Here is a 25,867-nt window from a genome sequence, read left to right as displayed (position 1 = left end):
GGTGGGGCATATGAATATGGGTTATAACAGTCATCTCCTAAAACAGCTTGCAAATACTATATGGCCATCAATCCCTTTCTCTAATATTCTACTTTCTTTTCAAGATGAGCCATGGATACATACAACAGTCCTCCTGGAAATTAGGTGTAGGAACAGGTAAAATTTTGGTTTGTAAAAACAAAGTTCAGGAATATTTTGTAAAACTTGTAGTGATGAAAGTGGACAAAGGGCAAAAAGATAACTTTCCCCACCACTTATCTGGAATTTAGTTAATGAGCAGATACATATTTAACCAAAACAAACAAAAAAAGAATAAGAAAGCCATACGGTATGGTGCTGGCTAGTTAGTTGAATTTCGTTGAAAAGTTTAATCATTTAAAATAGGCATATGACTTAGGAAAAAGATATTTGGTGCTAAGTTATCCACAATTTGATGTTAAACCACATATCACAGAAAGTTAAGTACATGGTCTACGTTTCCTAATGTAACAGTATACTACAGGAGGTTGTGGACAGCAGCATGGTATAACCTGAGGAGACTGAAACACCCAATAGGAGTCAGAACACTGTGGTCAGATTCCAGCTCTACCACCTCATCTTGGTCAAGTCATATACTCCGAGTGTGTGGTTTTAATGTGAAAATAGGTAAAATAATGTGTGTCCATCTATTTTACAGGATTCCTGTGAGAATGAAACAAAAATAGGAAAACACAGAAAACTATACATTCCCGTAGAAATATAAAGAACCTCTCATGGCGTTACCTACAGAGTGATGGAAGGAGAGAACTTTAGGAAACGCAAGAAATGAATGCAAGAATGGCTGAGTGGCAGTGCCAGTGCCAGCAGTTGTATGCCGTTTTAAAACAGTCTCCAGCACATTTAGAAAGAAAAAACAGCCTGGCTCTAGGCAGCTTTAGTTCTCGTCCTGGAGGTGATACCATGGAGAGCGCAGAGAGCTGCGAGGTGGTAACGGAGGAGAGCCTTGCAGTGCTGAAGCCTTGGACCAGCCTAGTCCAAGGGCTCAGCGCCTGGAGTCCTAGTAAAAACTACAACTCCCAGAAATCCCGGGCCCCAAAGGGGGCGTGCCCAACGGTGTGCGGGCGGGGTCGTCAGAACAAGCGGGGCGCTTGTCCCGCGAGAAGCTGCTCGAGAAGTGGCGGGAGTGGCGGCTATGGAAGCGCTGGAGGAGAAAGAGGCGCAGGTGATGGGGCGGGAGCGGGGCTTTGCGGCATCCCGGAAACCGCGTCTTTGATACACCCACCCTGCCGGCGGATCTCCTGGGCACGCCACTTTTACTTTGTTCCTCTGCTGGTCCATATCTAGACCCGCCTTCAAGATTTGCGAGCCTCCCCGCCCCACCCTCCTTAGACCATTGCCCCCCACCCCCACCCTTGGAAAGGGAGTTTCCCTTCCTTCCCGGCCTTGCCTGCCAGGATTCGGGCTTGGAGAGGGGTTGAGGAGAGCCCCCTGGTACGAAACCTACCCCTGGAGACTGGAGGGGGACTTCTGAACCCAAAGTCAACTTCCAGCCAAGCCTAGCCGTTCACTGCTGCTTCCTACCAGAATTTTCACACCAGACCTCCTTCAGTGTCTCGCATCCCAGCTCTAGGAGTTTCCGGGCATTGCGAGTCTTGTGGTGTGTTGAGGACAACCCTTTTTTCAGACTTTGCAACTGTAATAATGCCTTAGCACCTGCATATTGAGCTTTAAAGTTATTCGAGTGATGTAAAATATTAGCCTATACTGCTTTCGTAGCTTTGGGAAAGGATAGATTGTTTTCTGGTAGTTTTATCTATTGTGCTTGCTCACTTTTTATTTCCTGACATCTGATATCTCTCTCCCTAAAGACAAATTAGGATGTGAAGTAAGTAGGATGCCAGAATATTCATGGAAAGCATTTCCTTTGCTACTCATCACTTCTTGGCCATATTTTCTTCGTGCTGTTGCAAAAAACAAGGCTTAACAAAATTTGTATCCCTTGTAATGGTTAGGTTGCTGCCTGGTTGAAAAAAATATTTGGAGATCATCCCATTCCACAATATGAGGTGAATCCGCGGACAACGCAGATTTTGCATCACCTTTCAGGACGCAACAGGGTCCGGGACAGGGATGTCTACCTGGTAATAGAGGACTTGAAACAAAAAGCAAGGGAATATGAATCAGAAGGTGAGATTAATTCCAGAGTGTTGAATGAGATAATAACTAGGGGTAACTAAATTGTTTAACACTGAAGTATACAAGATTGATTTAGTGTAGACTACTTGCCAGTTTTGCTTCTTTATTTTACCCAGATTTGTCTTACACTGTGTTGTGATAGAAACTATCATAAATTTCATTATAGTATATATTTTATTGATACTCTGATGGTGAAACAGTAACCCCTAAAAGATAAGAGTCTAAACTTATTAGCCTAACATATACGATACCTGTGGTTTTTCACTTACATATCTTTTGGTCTCTTTTCAGTCTCCATGCTTTAGTTATAATGAGCCATCATGACACCTGAGGTGGCAGCCATGAACTGTGACTTGAACAAATCACTCTGTTGCCATGTATTCATGGGACTGCATGAGAATTTTCTGCTGTGCATATATAGTTTAAAAAAGTGTATTCAGGGCTTCCCTGGTGGCGCAGTGGTTGGGAGTCCACCTGCCGATGCAGGGGACTCGGGTTCGTGCCCTGGTCCGGGAGGATCCCACATGCCGCGAAGCGGCTGGGCGCGTGAGCCATGGCCGCTGAGCCTGCGCGTCCGGAGCCTGTGCTCTGCAGCGGGAGAGACCACAACGTTGAGAGGCCCGCGTACCGCAAAAAAAAAAAAAAAAAAGTGTATTCAACACATCCATTGTCTTTATAACACAAACCACAAAAATAAAGATTGGGAATATACAAAAGAGGAAAGAAGTGAGATCTACGTTTGCCTACACTTAAGCAGGTGTATGGCATATGTTACATATGTTGTTTTGAATGTAGAGCAATTTATATTGTAAATCTATTGCATATGTGCTTTTTTCCAGTTTTCAACATTAATATGCAGTAAAGTGACTTTTTGTTTGGTGTACTGTTTTAACACACATGGATTCTGAGAACCACCCCCACAGCTAAGATGCAGAACAGTTCTGTCACCCCCAAACACCTCCCCTGTGATGCTCCTTTGTAGTCTTACTCTCCCGTATGCCTTTAAACTTGTTTAAATTTTAAATGATTTTATTTTAGTAGTTATTAAAATAAAGTATGGAGAAAGGGGCTTTGAGTCCAGAAAAATCTTATTTTGCAAGAGCATTCTTTTTGTCTATACTATTATGTAATGAAAATTCGAATGATTTTAAAAGTAAGATTATTCATGGCTGTCCTTGAGTACTTTTTTTTTTCCCTTGAGTACTTTTTAGGGTGGCATATATTAGGTAGCAAATGTTTCTAGTAATACATACAAAATTTTGACACAATTTTCTGTACTAAAGTATCCAGAAGAGCCCTGCCACCATTGATATCTTAACTCTACACTTCATGTACTTTATTTTTTTCTTAAAATATTTATTTATTTAGGTTGCAATGGGTCTTAGTTGTGGCATGTGGGCTCTTAGTTGCGGAATGCAGACTTCTTAGTTGAGACATACTCTTAGTTGTCGCACACATGTGGGATCTAGTTCCTTGACCAGGGATTGAACCTGGGCCCCCTGCATTGGGAGCGCAGATTCTTACCCACTGGACCACTAGAGAAGTCCCCATGTACTTTATTTATTTATTTATTTATTTATTTTTTGCTGCGTTGGGTCTTCGTTGCTACGGGTAGGCTTTCTCTAGTTGCGTCGAGCGGGGGCTATTCTTCGTTGCAGTGTGTGGGCTTCTCATTGCTGTGGCTTCTCTTATTGCGGAGCAACAAGCGGCTCCGAGCGCAGGCTCAGTAGTTGTGGCTGGCGGGCTCTAGAGCGCAGCCTCAGTAGTTGTGGCACACGGGCTTAGTTGCTCCGCGGTATGTTGATCTTCCTGGGCCAGGGCTCAAACCTGTGTCCCCTGCATTGGTGGGAGGATTCTTAACCACTGTGCCACCAGGGAAGTCCAACCCCCCACGTACTTTATTTTTTCATTTTTTTTAAGATATTAAGATTATTTTTATTATTTAAAAAATTTTTTTTATTTTTGGCTGCGTTGGGTCTTTGTTTCTGAGTGCTGGCTTTCTCTAGTTGCGGCAAGCGGGGGCTACTCTTCGTTGTGGTGTGTGGGCCTCTCATTGCGGTGGCTTCTCTTGTTGAGGAGCACGGCCTCTAGGCACGCGGGCTTCAGTAGTTGTGGCATGCAGGCTTCAGTAGTTGTGGCTCACGGAGCACAGGCTCAGTAGTTGTGGCGCACGGGCTTAGTTGCTCTGAGGCATGTGGGACCTTCCTGGACCAGGGATTGAACCCGTGTCCCCTGCATCGGCAGGCGGATTCTTAACCACTGCGCCACCAGGGAAGTATCCCCCACCACGTCCTTTAATTGTTACTCCTCTTTTCTAAGTTTTTCCTCCTTTTAGACAGCGAAGCTGTCAAGCAGAGAACAGAAAATTTATGGAACCTTGTAACAAATATAGATTCATATACACTGTTAAGGAACTCCTGCTTCCAGAGTTTCTAAATTTTGAGTAGTGATACTATATAGCCCCCAGAACTTGAATGACTTTTGAGCAAAAGATCATTTCTTTGATTTAGTTTTTATTTCTGCACAGTACAGTTCTTTGCAGCACGTAAGATTGGAACGTTTTGGAAATATTTTCAGGAATTGGGAAAGGATGTAAAAATTTTGTATGAAGACTTTTTTGTTTTTCGTTACGCGGGCCTCTCACTGTTGTGGCCTCTTCCGTTGCGGAGCACAGGCTCTAGACGCACAGGCTCAGCGGCCATGGCTCACGGGCCCAGCCGCTCCGCGGCATGTGGGATCTTCTCGGACCAGGGCACGAACCCGTGTCCCCTGCATCGGCAGGCGGACTCTCAACCACTGCGCCACCAGGGAAGCCCTGTATGAAGACTTTTTAATCGTGACAAATACAGATGAAACTATTGAAAACATTCATTCTTTATACTGCCAATTCTTCAGTTGAGGAGGAAAATTAAAAGAAATTTCCCTAGCTAGAACCTCCAATAAAATGTTGAATAGATGTAGACATCTATTAGAGTAGACATCCTTATCTTGTTCCTCATCTTAGAGGGAAAGCATCTAGTCTTTACTGTTGAGCACAATGTGAGTTGTGGGTTTTTTGTAGATGCCCTTTTTCCAGTTGAGGAAGTTTCTTTCTATTCCTACTTTGTTGAGTGTCCATATCATGAAAGGGTGCTGGATTTTGTCAGATGCTTTTTCTGTCTATTGAGATGATCATATGACTTTAGTTTTTTATTCTGTCGATATGATGTGTTACATGAATTGGCTTTCAGACGTTAATCCAACATTTATCCATAAGATAAATCCACGTCCTCATGGTGTATAATTTTTTAATAGGTTGCTGGATTCAATTGCTAGTATTTTGTTGAGAATTTTTGCATCCATATTTATAACAGATAGTGGTCCGTAGTTTTCTTTCCTTTTAATATGTCTTTTTCTGGTTTTAGTGTCAGGATAATATTGGCCTCACAGAAACAGTTGAGAAGTATTCCCTCCTTCCTATTTTTTGGAATAGTTGATGAAGAATTGGTGTTAATTCTTTATGTAATCTATAGAACTCAATGGTAAAACCATCTGGACCTGAGCTTTTTTTGTGGGTAGATTTTGATTACTAATTCAGTCTCTTTGCTTACTGTAGGTCTATTAGATTATCTACTTGTTCTTGAATTAGATTCAGTAGTTAGTGTCCTTTTTGGAATTTGTCCATTTCATCTAAGTTATCTAAATTTCTGGGTACAATTGTTCATAGTATTCCTTTATAATCCTTTTTATTAAGTAGGTAGATCAGTGGAATGTACTGTCTTCTGATGCTGGTAATTTGAGTCTTTTTTCTTCTTAGTCAATCTAGGTGAAGGTTATAGCACAGGAAAGTCTGCTCAATATATATATATATATATATATATATATATATATTTAAGGAAATGACAGTCACCTGATATTCATAGTGGTGTGCTTTATAGTTTATTTTATTGCCATTGTTTTAATTTTTTAAATATTTATTTATTTATTTGGTCATGTTGAGTCTTAGTTGCAGCAGGCGGGCTCCTTAGTTGTGACTTGCCGGCTCCTTAGTTGTGGCATGCAAACTCTTAGTTGCAGCATGCATGTAGGATCTAGTTCCCCAGTCAGGGATCGAACCCAGGCCCCCTCATTGGGAGCATGGAGTCTTAACCACTGTGCCATCAGGGAAGTCCCTCTGCTCAATATTCTGTAATAACCTAAATGGGAAAAGAATTTGAAAAAGAATAGGTACTCTATGTGTATAACTGAATCACTTTGCTGTACATCTGAAACTAACACAACATTGTTAATCAACTATATTCCAATACAAAAAAAATTTTTGTTTTTAAATCTAGGTGAAGGTTTTTCAAGTATGTTGAGCTTTTCAAAGAACTAGCCTTTGGTTTTAATGATTTTTTTCTTCTTTTTTAATCTATTTTATTAACTTTCACTCTGTTCTTTATTATTTCTTTCATTTGGCTTGCTTTAGGTTTAGTCTGCTCTTCTTTTGTAAATGTTTTAAGCTTAGGCTATTGATTTGAGATCTTTCTTCTTTTTTAACCTAGGAATTTACAAGTATAAATTTCCCTCTAAGCACTGGTTTAGGTGCATCCCCTAAGTTTTGGTATGTTATGTCTTCATTTTCATTCACCTCAAAGGATTTGATTTCTTTTTGACCCATTGGTTATTGGGAGTATGTTGTTTAATTCCACATATTTATGAGTTTCTCAAATTTCTTTCTAATTTCATTCCATTGTAATGGGGGAATACTTTGTATTATATGACGGTATTATCATTATAAAATGTCCCTGTTTATCTCTAGTAACATTTTTTGTTAAAAAGTCTATTTTATCTGATATTAGTATAGCCACTTCAGCTTTCTTGTGGTTGCTGTTCGCATTATATATCTTTTTCCATCCTTTATTTTCATTGCACGTTGCTCTATTGCACTTCACAGATATTGAGGGGTCTTTTTTTACAAATTGAAGTTTTGTGGCAACCCTGTGTTGAGCAAATCTATCATTTTTCCAATAGCATTTGCCCACTTCATATCTCTTACATTTTGGTAATTCTCACAATATTTCAGACTTTTCCATTTCTCTCTCCCTCTCCTTGGGCCTCCATATTCCCTGAAACATAACAAATTGAAAATAGTCCTATTAATAACCCTACAGTGGCCTCTAAGTGTTCAGGTGAAAGGAAGTCACATGCCTCTCACTTTAAATCAAAAGCTAGAAATGATGAAGCTTAGTGAGGAAGGCATGTTGGAAACTGAAACAGGCTGAAAGCTAGGGCTCTTATGCCAGACAGTTAGCCAAGTTGTGAATGCAAAAGAAAAGTTCTTGAAGGATATTAAAAGTGCTACTCCAGTGAGTCATTTCCACTTTCAAGTCATTCTTTAATAAATACATTTCATAAGGCTATAGCTGGCATAGATAGTGATTCCTCTAATGGATCTGGGCAAAGTAAATTGAAAACCTCTGGAAAGAATTCACCATTCTAGATGCCGCTGAAAACATTTGTGATTTGTGAGAAGAGGTGAAAATAATCAGCATTAGCAGGAGTTTGGAAGAAGTTGATTCCAGCCCTCATGGATGACTTTGAGGGGTTCAAGACTCCAGTGGAGGAAGTAACTGCAGGTGTGGTGGCAATAGCAAGAGAACTAGACTTAGAAGTGCAGCCTAAAGATGTGACTGAATTGCTGCCATCTCATGATAAGACTTTCATGGATGAGGAGTTGCTTCTGATGGATGAGCGAAGAAAGTGGTTTCTTGAGAAGGAATCTACTCTGGTAAAGATGCTGTGATGATCGTTGAAATGACAACAAAAGATTTAGTATATTACATAACTTACTTGATTAAAGCAGTGGCAGGGTTTCAGAGGATTGAGTCCAGTTTTGAAAGAAGTTCTTGGGTAGAATGCTGTCAAACAGCATTGCATGCTACAGGGAAATCATCTGTGAAAGGAAAAGTCACATCAATGTGGCGAACTCTGTTGTCCTATTTTAAGAAATTGCCACAGAATTGCCCAGCCTTCAGCAACCATCACCTTGATCAGTCAGCAGCCATCAACATCGAGGCAAGACCCTCCACCAGCAGAAAGATTATAACTCACTGAAGACTCAGATATGGTTATCATTTTTTAGCAATAAGGTATTTTTAAATTAAGGTATGTACATTGTTTTTTAGGCATAATGCTATTGCACACTTAGTAGACTACAGTATAATATAAACATAACTTTTATATGTCCTGGGAAACCAAAAAATTCACATGACTCTTTATTGCAATATTTGCTTTATTGCAGTGTTCTGGAACCCCAGTATCTCTGAGTTATGCCTGAATTTGTATCTCTGAGTGTGAAGTGTGTCTCCTATAGACAGCATGTAGTGGGATCCTGTTGTTTTTTTCAGTCTTATAATCTCTGCCTTTGGGTTGGATTGTTTAATGCATTCCCATTTAATGTTATTATTGATATAGTTGTATTTATATCTGCCAATTTACTTTTCATTTTCTATATATTACATCTTTTTTTGTTTCGCTATTTTTCCCTTATCGCTTTCTTTTGCATTAAGTAAATATTTTCTAACGTAACATTTAAATTTCTAAAGTGATTTTTAACTTCTTTTTTTTCAGTTCTTTTTAGTGTTGCTCTGAGGTTTGCAAATAAATCTTACCAGCTCAGCTTCATATTTGTACTAGCTTAATTCCAGTGAGATAGAGAAATGTTGCTCCTATGTAGCTCTGTTCCTCTTTTCCCCGCTTTTGTGGTATTATTGTTACACATATTACATCTAATAATATTATGGACTCAACAGTATACTGTTATATTATTACTTAACCATCTGTAGTCATTTCCTTAGCCCTTTACACCTTTACTACCACCACATCCTTTGTGCTGATACATTTCTATAACCCAACAATACCTTATATAAGTATTATTTTATCCAATTGCTTTTTAAGTCAGTTAAGAGAAAAATGAAGGAAAAAATGCATTTATGCTCTTTATAATTCTGCATTTACCTTTAAGGTCTGGTGACAATGAAATTCTCTCAGTTTTTGTCCATCTGGGAGTCTTCATTTTGCATTTATTTTTGAAAGAAAGCTTTGCTACGTGTAGGATTCTTGCTTGACAGTTTGCTCTTTGAGCACTTTGAATATGTTATCCTGTTGCCGTTTGGTCTCCATTGTTTCTGTCAAGAAGTTGACTGTTAATCTTACTGAGGTTTCCTAGTATATGTCATTTTTCTTTTGCTGTTTTCAAGATTTTCTCCTTGTCTTTTTTTTTAAAAATAAATTTATTTATTTATTTATTTTTGGCTGTGTTGGCTCTTTGTTGCTGCGCACGGGCTTTCTCTAGTTGCGGTGAGCAGGGGCTAGTCTTCGTTGCAGTGCACGGGCTTCTTATTGCGGTGGCTTCTCTTGTTGCGGAGCATGGGCACTACGCGTGCAGGCTTCAGTAGTTGTGGCACACGGGCTCAGTAGTTGTGGCTCGCAGGCTCTAGAGTGCAGGCTTAGTAGTTGTGGCACACGAGCTTAGTTGCTCCGTGACATGTGGGATCTTCCCGGACCAGGGCTCGAACCCTGCATTTGCAGGCAGATTCTTAACCACTATGCCACCAGGGAAGCCCCCTCACTGAATTTTAATAGATTTTCTTGAACAGATGTTTCTTCATTTGCTGTTTGTCCTTAGGAGCATTTCCAGAAACTTTAAATGGTTGTGTTTTGTTTTGGGGGGTATATCTTTGTTTTGCTTTTTGGTTTTTTTTTTACAATTTTCACCAGTTTCACTGGAGTGTAGGTGAGCAGAGCTCCTCACACTGTTATGTTGGAAGTCAGACTCCTGGTGGATTGATTTTTGGCAAAGATGACAAGACAATTTAATGGAGGAAAGAATAGCCTTTTCAGTGAACAGTGCTGGGATAGGTGGATATCCACATGTACAAGAATGAAATTGGACCCTGCCTCATAACATATATAAGAATTAACTCAAAATGAATGAAAAACCTAAAAGTAAGAGCTGAATCTAAAGCTCAGAAGATAGCATATGTGTATATCTTCATAACTTTGGATTTGGCAATGGTTTCTTAGCTATGATACCAAAAACACAAGCAACAAAAGAAAAGTAGGTAAATTGGACATCATCAGAATTAAAAGCTTTTGTCCTCAAAGGATACCATCAAGTAGATGAAAAGACAGCCCACAGAGTGGGAGAAAATATTTGCAAATTGTATATCTGATAAGGGACTTATATCTACAATAAATGAAGAATTCTTACAACTGAATAATAAAGAGACAACCCAGTTAAAAATGGATAAGGGAGGGCTTCCCCGGTGGCGCAGTGGTTGAGAGTCCACCTGCTAACGCAGAAGACACGGGTTCGTGCCCCGGTCCGGGAAGATCCCACGGGCCGCGGAGCGGCTGGGGCCCTGAGCCATGGCCGCTGAGCCTGCGCGACTGGAGCCTGTGCTCCGCAACGGGAGAGACCACAACAGTGAGAGGCCCACATACCGCCAAAAAAAAAAAAAAAAAAAAAGGATAAGGGAGAGAATTCCCTGGCAGTCCAGTGGTTAGGACCCCACGCTTCCACTGCAGGGGCCCAGGTTCTATCCCTGGTCAAGGAACTAGGATCCCATAAGCTGCGGCCAAAAAGAAAGGTTAAGGGATATGAATATGCATTTCTCCCAAGAAGATATACAAATGGCCAGCAAGCACAGCATCATTAGCCATCAGGGAAATGCAAATCAAAACCACATTGCACTTCACACCTACAAGGATGGCTATAATCAAAAAGACAAGGTCTTGGATTATCATTTTACCGATCATTATTCAGTTCTATGAATGATCACTGTGCAAAAAAAATAAATAATACAGCTGTTGGTGAAGATGACACTGTGGAGAAATTGGAACCTTCATACGTTTCTGACAGGAATGTAAAAATCAGTAGCTTTGGAAAACAGTCTAGCAGTTCTTCAAATAGTTAAACATAGAGTTACCATATGACCAGCAGTTCCACTCCTAGTTATATGACCAAGAGAAATGGAAACATATGTTTATGTAAAAACCCATACGTGAGTGTTTATAGCAGCATTATTCATAATAGCCAAAATGTGGGAGCAATCCAAATGTTCATCAATGGATGAATGGATAAATAAAATATGGTAAATCTATACAATGGAATATTATTCTTCCATAAAAAAGGATGAAGTACTGACTGATACCTGATACAGAACGGATGAACCTTGAAGCCGTTATGCTAAGTGAGAGAAACCAGTCACAGAGGATCACATATTATATGATAACATTTATATGAAATGTCCAAATTAGGCAAATGAATAGAGACAGAATGTAGGTTAGTGGTTGCTAGGGCTTCATGGGTTGGGTAGCTGGAAAATAATGACTGAGGAGTGTGGGATTTCTTTTTGGGGTGATGAAAATGTTCTAAAATACTTTAGGTGAGTGGATTATATGTTATGTGAAAGATTACAATAAAGCTGTTAAAAATTAAAGCAAAACAAAGATCTTAGTCACCATAAAACTCTTACATCTTTTCAGCTAAGCATCTTCAAGACCTTCTCCTGGAGAGTGTGAATTTTTCCCCTGCCAATCTCTCTAGCACTGGTTCCAGGTATCTGAATGCTTTGGTTGACAGTGCTGTGGCCCTTGAAACAAAGGATACCTCACTAGCTAGGTAATTCTTGTGACAATTTTAATTTCTGCAGTCATATACACTGTAAGGTCTTGACCTAAGGAGCTTTTGTTTCTCAGGGTAGTTCTGTATAGGAAATTAGCAGTGTATGCAGAAATACTGAATTTAGTTAACTCCTTATCATTGCTAGTGAGTATGTATAATTACTTCAGATAAACTTGGTATTGGTTAAATTTTAGTGTTTTCTTCTTTCAGGATTAGGTTTGTGAAGGCTGGTTCTCATGTATATTTGAAAAGGGATTAGGTATCACATCACTCCCTGTAAACAGTAAAAAGAGCAGTAGGCTAAATCATCTGTTGAGCATAGAGTAGTGATTTTTGGTTATGTCCCTACCCTATTGGATAGAGTAGGTTAAAGACCTTCAGTTCTTTGTGACAGGCATTTCACCTATATAATGACATTATCCTTCTAACAACCTTAAGAGGAAACTGAAGCTCAGGAGAGGTGAGTTAAATAATTTCTCTGAGCTAGTAAATGGCAGGGTTGGGATTCAAACCCGGTCTGACTCAAAAGTCCATAGGACTATCACTGTTGGCTGCATCTTAGCTAGGACTACTGCTACAACTTATAATCAGAGAATTATATGGCCATTCTGCTTAACTGCTAATATAAGAGCTTGGAATATATACATATATATATATATAAATATATATATATAAATATATATATACACACACTTAAATAGTAGAGTTTTAGATATAAGATCATGTGGGCCGTATGGCAGCAGAAATCTAGACTTGAATTAAGTCAATTCAGCAGTCAAGTCAATTCACCAAATACTAATTATATCCTAGGCATATAATCTATATAACTCTTTATGTAACTACCTGTCTCCCTCTCCCTTCCTCCCTCCCTATATATATGTGTGTGTGTATATATATATATATGTTTGTGTGTGTGTGTGTATATATATATATGTATAGCTATACATATAGGCACTGGGGAAGCAGAAATGAATAGAATAATGAGTGCCAGCAAGTACGGTCTCTGCTCATGGTAAATTAACGGAGATGGACATGTAAAACTATAACAGAGTATGACAGCTGCAATACTACAGTAATGTACAAGCTGTAGCTAGGAAGCACAGAGGAAGGAGTAGTAAATTCCAGAATGGGAGTAAATCTTATTTGAGTTTTGAAGGACAAATGGAAATTTGCCAGCTGAAGAAGGTTATTCCAGACAGTGAGAACAGCGTGTAAAATAGTATAGAGGTATGAAACAGCATGGTTAAAGAAGAATCCACAGAGAAATAAAATCAGTTTTAGAAATGAGGAATAATTGTAATTATTGTCTTTAATGTCCATTTACGTGACTAGATTCTTCTTTTAGTTTTATCCCTGCAGTGAATGATTTGACCTCTGATCTTTTTTGCACCAAATCCAAAAACGAAGAAATCAAGCTTGAATTGGCAAAACTTGAGAAAAATCTAACTGCAACTTTAGTATTAGAAAAATGTCTACAAGAGTAAGTAATTGAGTTGGAAGTGGTGACAATTTTTATTATAAAGGCAGTAACAGGACATTAGTTTGGGCCATAGATATGATTTAAAACAACACATTAGGAAATGGGAAGATAAAATGTTTTTTTAAGTAGAAAATGACTTGGGTGAAGGTAGGAGTGGTTGAGTACATATTTTTACCTTTTACTTTATACAGTTTCTTTTTTCTCTCTGTTTTACAAATAACCTGTTTATAATTTTCAAAATGTATGTGAATTTTTTTTTTTACTTATAAACTATGGTGCAACTTAAAGTCATGTTATATTTTGTTGCCCTTTCTTACTAGAGCTCTGGTATCCCTCTTGATGCTTTGGACCTTCTTTAGGTTCCTGTAGCCCCAGAGATTAGATGCTGGGGATCAGGAGTATGTGTATGCACAAGTAATTTACTGGTGTGTAAATTTATCCAACAAATATTGACTATGTATATGCAAAGCACTGTGTCATGTCACATTTAGGAGAGAGGCCTTTGGGACCTCCATAATTCAAATTGACTTTAGGATCTGTTAAGTCACTTTTTTGAGCAGCAGATCTACTTTCTCCAAGAATAATTGGCATAAATTAATCTTGAAATTATTTAGTATTCCTTGAGGAAAATCCCAGATGGCAACATGGAGGGAAAGATGACCTAGAAGGGTGCTTGGTAGCCAGTCTGGGATATAAAATTTATGGTAGAAAATCCAGCAAGTGTGTTATCTCCTCTTGATACTCTTGACTAATCCAGAGTTGAATCGAAAAAGTGGTAGAGCTTCCTCTTTATAATAATTTCACTGAGAAGAAAATGTTCTCAACTTCATTTTTTAAAGGGATCTCAAGAAGGCAGAGTTGCATCTGTCTATGGAAAGGACCAAAGTTGACAATCGTCTTCAGAACATGGACTTCCTAAAAGCCAAGTCAGAGGAGTTCAGGTCTGGAATTAGAGCTGCAGAGGTTTGTATGAAGGACTGAATATATTTAGCTCGCTTCAGACTTATTTCAACTTTCATCCTCAGAAATAGGCAGTATTGTTATTCCCTTTTTACGACCAGGGAACTGCGTTGAAGGCGGGTAACTTGCCCAAGGTTACACAGCTACTTAACAGCAGATCCCAATTCAAATGCAGGCTGCCAGGCCCGGAAGCTCAGACTCTTAAGCACTGCCCCCATCTTGTCACAAATCTCTGTCTGAAATGACTCGCATGCAACATAAAAGTGCTTAGGAGCAGGTGTAGTCCTTCATCTATGATTTATAGCTTCTCTTTACTGTGTTATATACTGAAAATATTTCATGAGGGTCACTTGCAAAATAATTTTTTAAACTGAACTCCCTGTTTTTGTAATTGTAGGAGCAACTTTCAGCCAGAGGAATGGATGCTTCCCTGTCTCATCAGTCACTGGTAGCACTTTCAGAGGTACGCTTACTTTAACCCAATTTAACTTTCTTTAAAATGTTAGTGCACAATCTACTTTTCCATTTGTTTCTTTTTATAGAGCTTTATTCACTATTGACCTGATTTATTTTCCTTTACCGCTGTACTTTATGTTCACCAGTATTTATATCTTTATTACTTGTTTATCTATATATCTTCTTCCATTTGTTTGGTTTCCTTTATTTATTACTATATGCTAGAAACTCTTTGCTGGAGTCAGTTATATGTTATTGATTTATTTATTGAATGAATGTATCGTGGGACTATGTGCTAACCACCTAAGTCCTCCTCTTTATTCTCTTTCAGTAAAACACAGGTCCCATACTCCTGTAGAATGCAATTCTGGGGTTTTAGATTGTATAAGGGTTTTATCTTTCATGGGAAGAGGGAGAAATGAAAGGTTTTGTTTTACTTTTTTTTCTTAAGATTTTTTTGTAGTTTGATTTTTGGAATTTAAAATTGGCAATTCATAAGTATGTATTTGAGACTCTTAATTATTCCCTGATGTTCTGATTCCTCTTAATTACATTGTTTTGTATTCCTAGGCAGCATACTTAAATCTTATTCTTTTTTTTTTTTTTAACATCTTTATTGGGGTATGATTGCTTACAATGGTGTGTTAGTTTCTGCTTTATAACAAAGTGAATCAGTCATACGTAAACATATGTTCCCATATGTCTTCCCTGTTGCGTCTCCCTCCCTCCCACCCTCCCCATCCCACCCCTCCAGGCTGTCACAAAGCACCGAGCCAATATCCCCGTGCCATGCGGCTGCTTCCCACTAGCTATCTACCTTACTGCGTTTGTTAGTGTGTATATGCCCATGACTCTCTCTCGCCCTGTCACAGCTCACCCTTCCCCCTCCCCATAACCTCAAGTCCGTTCTCTAAGAGATCTGCGTCTTTATTCCTGCTTTACCCCTAGGTTCTTCATGACATTTTTTTCTTAAATTCCATATATATGTGTTAGCATACGGTATTTGTCTTTTTCTTTCTGACTTACTTCACTCTGTATGACAGACTCTAGGTCTATCCACCTCATTACAAATAGCTCAATTTCATTTCTTTTTATGGCTGAGTAATATTCCATTGTATATATGTGCCACATCTTCTTTATCCATTCATCCGATGACGGGCACTTAGGTTGTTTCCATCTCCGGGCTATTGTAAATAGAGCTGCAATGAACATTTTGGTACATGACTCTTTTTGAATTTTGGTTTTCTCAGGGTATATGCCCAGTAGTGGGATTGCTGGGTCATATGGTAGTTCTATTTGTAGTTTTTTAAGGAACCTCCATACTGTTCTCCATAGTGGCTGAACCAATTCACATTCCCACCAGCAGTGCAAGAGTGTTCCCTTTTCTCCACACCCTCTCCAGCATTTATTGTTTCTAGATTTTTTGATGATGGCCATTCTGACTGGTGTGAGATGATATCTCATTGTAGTTTTGATTTGCATTTCTCTAATGATTAATGATGTTGAGCATTCTTTCAGGTGTTTGTTGGCAGTCTGTATATCTTCTTTGGAGAAATGTCTATTTAGGTCTTCTGCCCATTTTTGGATTGGGTTGTTTGTTTTCTTGTTATTGAGCTGCATGAGCTGCTTGTAAATTTTGGAGATTAATCCTTTGTCGGTTGCTTCATTTGCAAATATTTTCTCCCATTCTGAGGGTTGTCTTTTGGTCTTGTTTATGGTTTCCTTTGCTGTGCAAAAGCTTTGAAGTTTCATTAGGTCCCATTTGTTTATTTTTCTTTTTATTTCCATTACTCTAGGAGGTGGGTCAGAAAGGATCTTGCTTTGATTTATGTCATAGAGTGTTCTGCCTATGTTTTCCTCTAAGAGTTTGATAGTTTCTGGCCTTACATTTAGGTCTTTAATCCATTTTGAGCTTATTTTTGTGTATGGTGTTAGGGAGTGATCTAATCTCATACTTTTACATGTACCTGTCCAGTTTTCCCAGCACCACTTATTGAAGAGGCTGTCCTTTCTCCATTGTACATTACTGCCACCTTTATCAAAGATAAGGTGTCCATATGTGCATGGGTTTATCTCTGGGCTTTCTATCCTGTTCCATTGATCTATCTTTCTGTTTTTGTGCCAGTACCATACCATCTTGATGACTGTAGCTTCGTAGTATAGTCTGAAGTCAGGGAGCCTGATTCCTCCAGTTCCTTCTTTCGTTCTCAAGATTGCTTTGGCTATTCGGGGTCTTTTGTGTTTCCATACAAATTGTGAAATTTTTTGTTCTAGTTCTGTGAAAAATGCCAGTGGTAGTTTGATAGGGATTGCATTGAATCTATAGATTGCTTTGGGTAGTAGAGTCATTTTCACAATGTTGATTCTTCCAATCCAAGAACATGGTATATCTCTCCATCTATTTATATCATCTTTAATTTCTTTCATCAGTGTCTTATAATTTTCTGCATACAGGTCTTTTGTCTCCTTAGGTAGGTTTATTCCTAGATATTTTATTCTTTTTGTTGCAATGGTAAATGGGAGTGTTTTCTTGATTTCACTTTCAGATTTTTCATCATTAGTATATAGGAATGCCAGAGATTTCTGTGCATTAATTTTGTATCCTGCCACTTTACCAAATTCATTGATTAGCTCTAGTAGTTTTCTGGTAGCATCTTTAGGGTTCTCTATGTATAGGATCATGTCATCTGCAAACAGTGACAGCTTTACTTCTTCTTTTCCGATTTGGATTCCTTTTATTTCCTTTTCTTCTCTGATTGCTGTGGCTAAAACTTCCAAAACGATGTTGAATAATAGTGGTGAGAGTGGGCAACCTTGTCTTGTTCCTGATCTTAGTGGAAATGCTTTCAGTTTTTCACCACTGAGGATGATGTTTGCTGTGGGCTTGTCATATATGGCCTTTATTATGTTGAGGAAAGTTCCCTCTATGCCTACTTTCTGCAGGGTTTTTATCATAAATGGGTGTTGAATTTTGTCAAAAGCTTTCTCTGCATCTATTGAGATGATCATATGGTTTTTCTCCTTCAATTTGTTAATATGGTTTATCACGTTGATACATTTGCGTATATTGAAGAATCCTTGCATTCCTGGAATAAACCCCACTTGATCATGGTGTATGATCCTTTTAATGTGCTGTTGGATTCTGTTTGCTAGTATTTTGTTGAGGATTTTTGCATCTATGTTCATCAGTGATATTGGCCTGTAGTTTTCTTTCTTTGTGACATCCTTGTCTGGTTTTGGTATCAAGGTGATGGTGGCCTCGTAGAAGGAGTTAGGGAGTGGTCCTCCCTCTGCTATATTTTGCAAGAGTTTGAGAAGGATAGGTGTTAGCTCTTCTCTAAATGTTTGATAGAATTCGCCTGTGAAGCCATCTGGTCCTGGGCTTTTCTTTGTTGGAAGATTTTTAATCACAGTTTCAATTTCAGTGCTTGTGATTGGTCTGTTCATATTTTCTATTTCTTCCTGATTCAGTCTTGGCAGGTTGTGCATTTCTAAGAATTTGTCCATTTCTTCCAGATTGTCCATTTTATTGGCATAGAGTTGCTTGTAGTAATCTCTCATGATCTCTTTTATCTCTGCAGTGTCAGTTGTTACCTCTCCTTTTTCATTTCTAATTCTATTGATTTGAGTCTTCTCCCTTTTTTTCTTGATGAGTCTGGCTAGTGGTTTATCTATTTTGTTTATCTTCTCAAAGAACCAGCTTTTAGTTTTATTGATCTTTGCTATTGTTTCCTTCATTTCTTTTTCATTTATTTCTGATCTGATTTTTATGATTTCTTTCCTTCTGCTAGCTTTGGGGTTTTTTTGTTCTTCTTTCTCTAATTGCTTGAGGTGCAAGGTTAGGTTGTTTATTCGAGATGTTTCCTGCTTCTTAAGGTGGGCTTGTATTGCTATAAACTTCCCCCTTAGAACTGCTTTTGCTGCATCCCACAGGTTTTGGGTCGTTGTGTCTCCATTGTCATTTGTTTCTAGGTATTTTTTGATTTCCTCTTTGATTTCTTCAGTGATCTCTTCATTATTAAGTAGTGTATTGTTTAGCCTCCATGTGTTTGTATTTTTTGCAGATCTTTTCCTGTAATTGATGTCTAGTCTCATGGCATTGTGGTCAGAAAAGATACTTGATACAATTTCAATTTTCTTAAATTTACCAAGGCTTGATTTGTGACCTAAGATATGATCTATCCTGGAGAATGTTCCATGAGCACTTGAGAAAAATGTGTATTCTGTTGTTTTTGGATGGAGTGTCCTATAAATATCAATTAAGTCCATCTTGTTTAATGTATCATTTAAAGCTTGTGTTTCCTTATTTATTTTCATTTTGGATGATCTGTCCATGGGTGAAAGTGGGGTGTTTAAGTCCCCTACTATGAATGTGTTACTGTCGATTTCCCCTTTTATGGCTGTTAGTATTTGCCTTATGTATTGAGGTGCTCCTATGTTGGGTGCATAAATATTTACGATTGTTATATCTTCTTCTTGGATCGATCCCTTGATCATTATGTAGTGTCCTTCTTTGTCTCTTTTAATACTCCTTATTTTAAAGTCTATTTTGTCTGATATGAGAATTGCTACTCCAGCTTTCTTTTGGCTTCCATTTGCATGGAATATCTTTTTCCATCCCCTTACTTTCAGTCTGTATGTGTCTCTAGGTCTGAAGTGGGTCTCTTGTAGACAGCATATATAAGGGTCTTGTTTTTGTATCCATTCAGCTAATCTGTGTCTTTTGGTGGGAGCATTTAGTCCTTTTACATTTAAGGTAATTATCGATATGTATGTTCCTATTCCCATTTTCTAAATTGTTTTGGGTTCGTTATTATAGGTCTTTTCCTTCTCTTGTGTTTCTTGCCTAGAGAAGATCCTTTAGCATTTGTTGTAAAGCTGGTTTGGTGGTGCTGAACTCTCTCAGCTTTTGCTTGTCTGTAAAGGTTTTAATTTCTCCATCAAATCTGAATGAGATCCTTGCTGGGTAGAGTAGTCTTGGCTGCATGTTTTTCTCCTTCATCACTTTCAGTATGTCCTGCCACTCCCTTCTGGCTTGTAGGGTTTCTGCTGAGAGATCAGCTGCTAACCTTATGGGGATTCCCTTATGTGTTATTTGTTGTTTTTCCCTTGCTGCTTTTAATATGCTTTCTTTGTATTTAACTTTTGACAGTTTGATTAATATGTGTCTTGGTGTATTTCTCCTTGTATTTATCCTGTATGGGACTCTCTGTGCTTCCTGGACTTGATTAACTATTTCCTTTCCCATATTAGGGTAGTTGTCAACTATAATCTCTTCAAATATTTTCTCAGTCCCTTTCTTTTTCTCTTCTTCTTCTGGAACCCCTATAATTCGAATGTTGGTGCGTTTAATGTTGTCCCAGAGGTCTCTGAGACTGTCCTCAGTTCTTTTCATTCTTTTTTCTTTATTCTGCTCTGCAGTAGTTATTTCCACTATTTTATCTTCCAGGTCACTTATCCGTTCTTCTGCCTCAGTTATTCTGCTATTGATCCCATCTAGAGTACTTTTAATTTCATTTATTGTGTTGTTCATCGTTGCTTGTTTCATCTTTAGTTCTTCTAGGTCCTTGTTAACTGATTCTTGCATTTTGTCCAATCTATTGTCCATTCTATCTCCAAGATTTCGGATCAACCTTACTATCATTATTCTGAATTCTCTTTCAGGTAGACTGCCTATTTCCTCTTCATTTGTTAGGTCTGGTGCATTTTTATCTTGCTCCTTTATCTGCTGTGTGTTTTTCTGTCTTCTCATTTTGCTTATCTTACTGTGTTTGGGGTCTCCTTTTTGCAGGCTGCAGGTTTGTAGTTCCTCCTGTTTTTGATGTCTGTCTCCAGTGGCTAAGGTTGGTTCAGTGGGTTGTGTAGGCTTCCTGGTGGAGGGGGCTAGTGCCTGTGTTGTGGTGGATGAGGCTGGATCTTGTCTCTCTAGTGGGCAGGTTCACGTCTGGTGGTGTGTTTGGGGGTGTCTGTGGCCTTATTATGATTTTAGGCAGCCTCTCTGCTAATGGGTGGGGTTGTGTTCCTGTTTTGCTAGTTGTTTGGCATAGGTTTTCCAGCACTGTGGCTTGCTGGTCGTTGAGTGAAGCTGGGTGCTGGTGTTAAAATGGAGGTCTCTGGGAGATTTTCGCCGTTTGATATTATGTGGAGCTGGGAGGTCTCTTGTTGATCAGTGTCCTGAAGTTGGCTGTCCTACCTCAGAGGCAGAGACCTGCCTCCTGGCTGGAGCACCAAAAGCTTTTCATCCACAGGCTCAGGATAAAAGTGAGAAAAAGTAGAGGGAATTAGTAGAAGTATGAGGAAAGAAAGAAGGAAAGGAGGGTAGGAAGGAAGGAAGAAAGAAAGAAAGAAGCAAAGAAGGAAAGAAGGCAAGAAGGAAAGAAAGGAGGGAGGGAGGGAGGAAGGAAGGAAGGAGGGAAAGAAGGAAAAAAGACAGAAAGAAAGAAGATACAGTAAAAATAAAATAAAGTATAATAAAGTTATTGAATTAAAAACTTCTTATTTAGGAAAAAAAAAAAAAAAGGGACGGAAAGAACCTTAGGACAAATGTTGGAAGCAAAGCTATACCGACAAAATCTTACACAGAAGCATACACATACACCCTCACTAAAAGAGGTAAATGGGGAAAAATCCTAAATCTTGCTGTCAGAGACCACCTCCTCAATTTGGGATGATTCGTTGTCTAAAGGAGGGAAGGAAGGACGGAAAGAAAGAAAGAACGAAGGTAAAGTATAATAAGGTTATTAAAATTAATTATTAAGAAAAAAAATTTAAAAAAAAACATGGACGGATAGAACCCTAGGACAAATGGTGGAAGCAAGACTATACAGACAAGATCTCACACAGAAGCATACACATACACATTCACAAAAAGAGGAAAGGGGAAAAAATCATAGATCTTGCTCCTAAAGTCCACTTCCTTAATTTGGGATGATTGGTTGTCTATTCAGGTATTCCACAGATGCAGGGTACATCAAGTTGATTGTGGAGCTTTAATCCGCTGCTTCTGAGGCTGCTGGGAGAGATTTCCCTTTCTCTTCTTTGTTCTCACAGCTCCCAGGGCTAAGCTTTGGATTTGGCCCTGCCACTGCGTGTAGATCGCTGGAGGGCGTCTGTTTTTTGCTCAGACAGGATGGGGTTAAAAGAGCCGCTGATTGGGGGCTCTGGCGCACTAAGGCCGGCGGGGACGGAGGGGCACAGAGTGCGGGGCGGGCCTGCGGTGGCAAAGGCCGGCGTGACTTTGCACCAGCCTGAGGCGCGCTGTGCGCTCTCCCGGGGAAGTTGTCCCTGGATCCCGGGAACCCGGCAGTGGCGGGCTGCACAGGCTCCGCGGAAGAGGGGTGTGGAGAGTGACCTGTGCTCGCACACAGGCCCCTCGGTGGCGGCAGCAGCAGCCTTAACGTCTCCCGCCCGCCTCTGGGGTCCGCGCTTTTAGCCGCGGCTTGCGCCCGTCTCTGGATTCCGCGCTTTCATCCGCGGCTCGCGCCCGTCTCTGGATTCCGCGCTTTCAGCCGCGGCTCGCGCCCGTCTCTGGATTCCGCGCTTTCAGCCGCGGCTCGCGCCCGTCTCTGGCGTCCGCGCTTTCAGCCGCGGCTCGCGCCCGTCTCTGGGGTTCGCGCTTTTAGCCGCGGCTCGCGCCCGTCTCTGGAGTTCCTTTAAGCAGCGTTCTTAAACCCCTCTCCTCACGCCCCAGGAAACAAAGAGGGAAGGAAAAGTCTCCTGCCTCTTCTGCAGGTGCAGGCTTTTCCCCGGACTCCCTCCCGGCTAGCTGTGGTGCACTAACCCCTTCAGGCTATGTTCAAGCCGCCAACCCCAGTCCTCTCCCTGCGCTCGGGCCTCAGCTCGCAGCCCCGCCCGCCCCGGCAGGTGAGCAGACAAGCCTCTCGGGCTGGTGAGTGCCGGTCGGCACCGATCCTCTGTGCGGGAATCTCCCCGCTTTGCCCTCCGCACCCGTTGCTGTGCACTCCTCCGCAGCCTCGAAGCTCCCCCCTCCGCCTCCCGCAGTCTCCGCCCGCGAAGGGGCTTCCTAGAGTGTGGAAACTTTTCCTCCTTCACAGCTCCCTCCCACTGGTGCAGGTGCCGTCCCTATTCTTTTGTCTCTGTTTTTTCTTTTGCCCTACCCAGGTACGTGGGGAGTTTCTTGCCTTTTGGGAGGTCTGAGGTCTTCTGCCAGCCTTCAGTAGGTGTTCTGTAGGAGTTGTTCCACGTGTAGATGTATTTCTGGTGTATCTGTGGGGAGGAAGGTGATCTCCGCGTCTTACTCTTCCGCCATCTTCCGCCTTCTCCTTAAATCTTATTCTTAATAAATGGGAGTATAACTTTCCTATTTTAGCATCTTCTAAGGATTGTTTCCATTTGTTATCCATTTATCTTTGAAACTCTTTATTTGATACATTATTTAAACTATCCTAATGTTAATGCTTTGTCATGTTTTATTTCAGAAATAGACAGTGTTTAGTTGCATTGTGAATATCTCTATTACTCTGTGTTTTTTTCACCCCCAGAAATTGGCAGAACTAAAAGGACAGACTATACCTTTGAAGAAAAAATTGGAGTCCTATTTAGATTTAATGCCGGTAATTATTTTTATGAAACAAACAAACAAAAATGTTCCTCTTTTCCACCTTTCCCCAAGGGCACTAAATGATCATGAAAATACTGGGTCCATGTTTAAGGATTTAAAATCTATGCTGAGGGACTTCCCTGGTGGTCCAGTGGCTAAGACTCCATGCTCCCAATGCAGGGGGCCCGGGTTCGATCCCTGGTCAGAGAACTAGATCCCACAAGCCTCAACTAAGAGTTCGCATTCTGCAACTAAAGATCCCACATGCCACAACTAAGACCCGGTGCGGCCAAATAAATATTTAAAAAATAAATAAATAAAGTCTGTGCTGAATTTTTGTATTGTATGTACATTGAATATACTTTCTACAACATTTTTTGCCTTTTGAAAAGGATTGTTACATTCTTTTTCCCCTTGCATCCTAGCTGAGGCAACATAACCTTTCTTATTTTATTTTCCTTTAAAAGAATCCATCTCTTGCTCAGGTGAAAATTGAAGAAGCAAAGCGAGAATTAGTAAGTAGTTCCATTTTTTCCTTCCGATTTTTAAAAAATAAATGCTGACATAGCGAAAGCTCCCTTTCTCTTCCTTCTTTCCTTTCTACTCAGAGGTGAGCCACAGTCCCAGACTTGCTGTGAATCATTACCATGCATCTTTTAATACTTTTATGGCATATACGTATCTTTTTTTTTCATAAAAAATACATAGTGGTCTTCTAAAATTTTGTATAGATTTTCCTGGATGGAAAAGGAGGGTTGAGAGACATAGAATATTCTAGGCAGAAGGCATTAACAAAAGCATAAGAGCTGAAAAATGGAGGACTTTTTCAAGCTTCAGCAAGTGAAGCAGTCCAGCTGCTTAGGAGTATGCAGTGGAAGATTGGGCTGAAGAAGGTCAATTGGTTTATGAGATGAAGGACCTTAAATATAAAGAAGGTTGTTCTTGGAGGCTGTAGGGGACCACTGAAAGTTGTTCTGTGTTACCTTGTTTTTTAAGCTAAAGAAAATGTGATAAAGGTATGCTTTTTGATCAGGCCAGTTGTTTAAGAAGATTTTTCTGGAATCAGTGTATAGGGTGGATTAGAGGAGGGAAAAAGAAAATTGCAGAAACTAGTTGGCCTGTTTAGGCCAGATGAGAAGTAATGAGAACAGTGGCAATGAGTTTGGAAAAGAGTGATGTGAGAGACATTGCAGAAGTATGTTGTTTAAGGAGTAAAAGTCAGAAAAATCTATTCAAGTATCACTGCAATCATTCACCTCTCTAAAGGTTCCCCCCCACCTTTTAATGTTTAATAGCATCAGGAGTCTGAAAACTTTTGGGGTGTGGGAAGTGGGGAGATACAAAAGCAAGGGGAATATCTCAAAGAATATTTAATATTTTGTAATGGTATTTTAAAAAATTTCTGTTTCAATGTTTTTCCTTTTTGCTTCCCGTATTTTAAATAACATTAGAAGTTAGAGCACCTTCTTTATGTCCTTATTTATAATATTTATGCTGTTTCTTTCTTCCTTTAGGATACTGTTGAAGCTGAACTTACAAAGAAAGTAAACATGATGGAACTGTGACCAGAGCCAAATAAATTTCATCTTAACAAAGTAAACTGAATAGGACTTTAAAGCATTATTTCCTCATGGCATTCCTTACACCTTAATTTCTGTGTTCTTAGATGAGATAATAATGTCATTATTGATAGAATAGTGGTTTCTGATTGTGTATTAAATTTTTATGCTCAAATACAGTTTTCGTATGAAAAAACATTGGTTTTCTATGCTGTTGGTGGTTAAATGTCCTTCAGTAGTTCTCTTAGGTGAACTGTGACTGTTGTCCTGCAGTCGCTCACTAGGTCAGCTAAGTGAAAGGGAAAGGTTCTGCAACTTCAGTTATGTTTCTCCCACACCCCCGATCAGCTTACCTGCCTACCTCCAAATGTTCATATATGCAGGAATTTGGTTTATGAAAAAGATGACCTTTTAAATCAGTCGTAGAGAGATAGGTAATTCAACACATGGTGCTAGATCTGTACTTCACCCCTTATATCAGGGTAATTTCAAGGGATCAAAGATTTAAATATTTTTTTAAAAAGTTAGTAAAAGAAATCATGGAGGAGTTTTAATGTTTTGATTTTTAAATAATCACAGAGTCAGAAACTTATGACAAATAAAGGAGCCATAAAAAAACGATTGAAATGTTTGAAAATTTTGAAATACCAAAACTTCCTGTATGGCAAAATCTTTCATAAATAAAATCAAACCATGACAAATGTAGTGTAGAGAAGAAGAGAGATTTTTCACTATGTAGCTTTTTGGACTTCAAAAAATTTTGTACCAGGGAATCAAGAAGCAATTAGTTTTTTAAAGATTATCTAATTGACCTTAAAAATTTCCCTCCTCTCCTTTTCCACAAATATATGGCTAAAGACATTTGTATTTCCTTTTTTGGAGACTGTCCATTTCCTTTAGCCATTTAGGTATGGTGGTTTGATCTTTTTCTTAATAGTTTAAGACAGCTCCTGATGTGTTAGCTATATTTGAATTGTAAATATTTTCCACGTTCGTCGTTTGTCTTTTAACTTAATTGCAGTGCTTTT

At 39.4% G+C, this 25,867-nt stretch overlaps 1 protein-coding gene across 2 annotated transcripts; it reads left to right on the top strand.

The window, feature by feature from the left end:
- Positions 1 to 1,098: 1,098 nt before the first annotated feature.
- HAUS1 (HAUS augmin like complex subunit 1) lies at positions 1,099 to 25,018 on the top strand. Of its 2 annotated transcripts, XM_033421340.2 has the most exons (9): positions 1,100 to 1,201; positions 1,992 to 2,166; positions 11,686 to 11,821; positions 13,170 to 13,304; positions 14,144 to 14,267; positions 14,662 to 14,727; positions 23,222 to 23,293; positions 23,748 to 23,795; positions 24,795 to 25,018. In XM_033421340.2, exons 1-9 carry the CDS (start codon positions 1,172 to 1,174, stop codon positions 24,843 to 24,845), a joined length of 837 nt encoding a protein of 278 aa, XP_033277231.1. In that variant the 5' UTR covers positions 1,100 to 1,171; the 3' UTR covers positions 24,846 to 25,018. The 2 variants fall into 2 exon arrangements, with proteins under 2 accessions (XP_033277233.1, XP_033277231.1); XM_033421342.2 differs by lacking the exon at positions 13,170 to 13,304 and having other exon boundaries at positions 1,099 to 1,201.
- Positions 25,019 to 25,867: the final 849 nt, after the last annotated feature.

This window comes from Orcinus orca, chromosome 15 (assembly GCF_937001465.1).
Source record: "Orcinus orca chromosome 15, mOrcOrc1.1, whole genome shotgun sequence".
Taxonomy (NCBI): domain Eukaryota; kingdom Metazoa; phylum Chordata; class Mammalia; order Artiodactyla; family Delphinidae; genus Orcinus; species Orcinus orca.
This window is presented reverse-complemented; position numbering and strand designations above follow the sequence as displayed.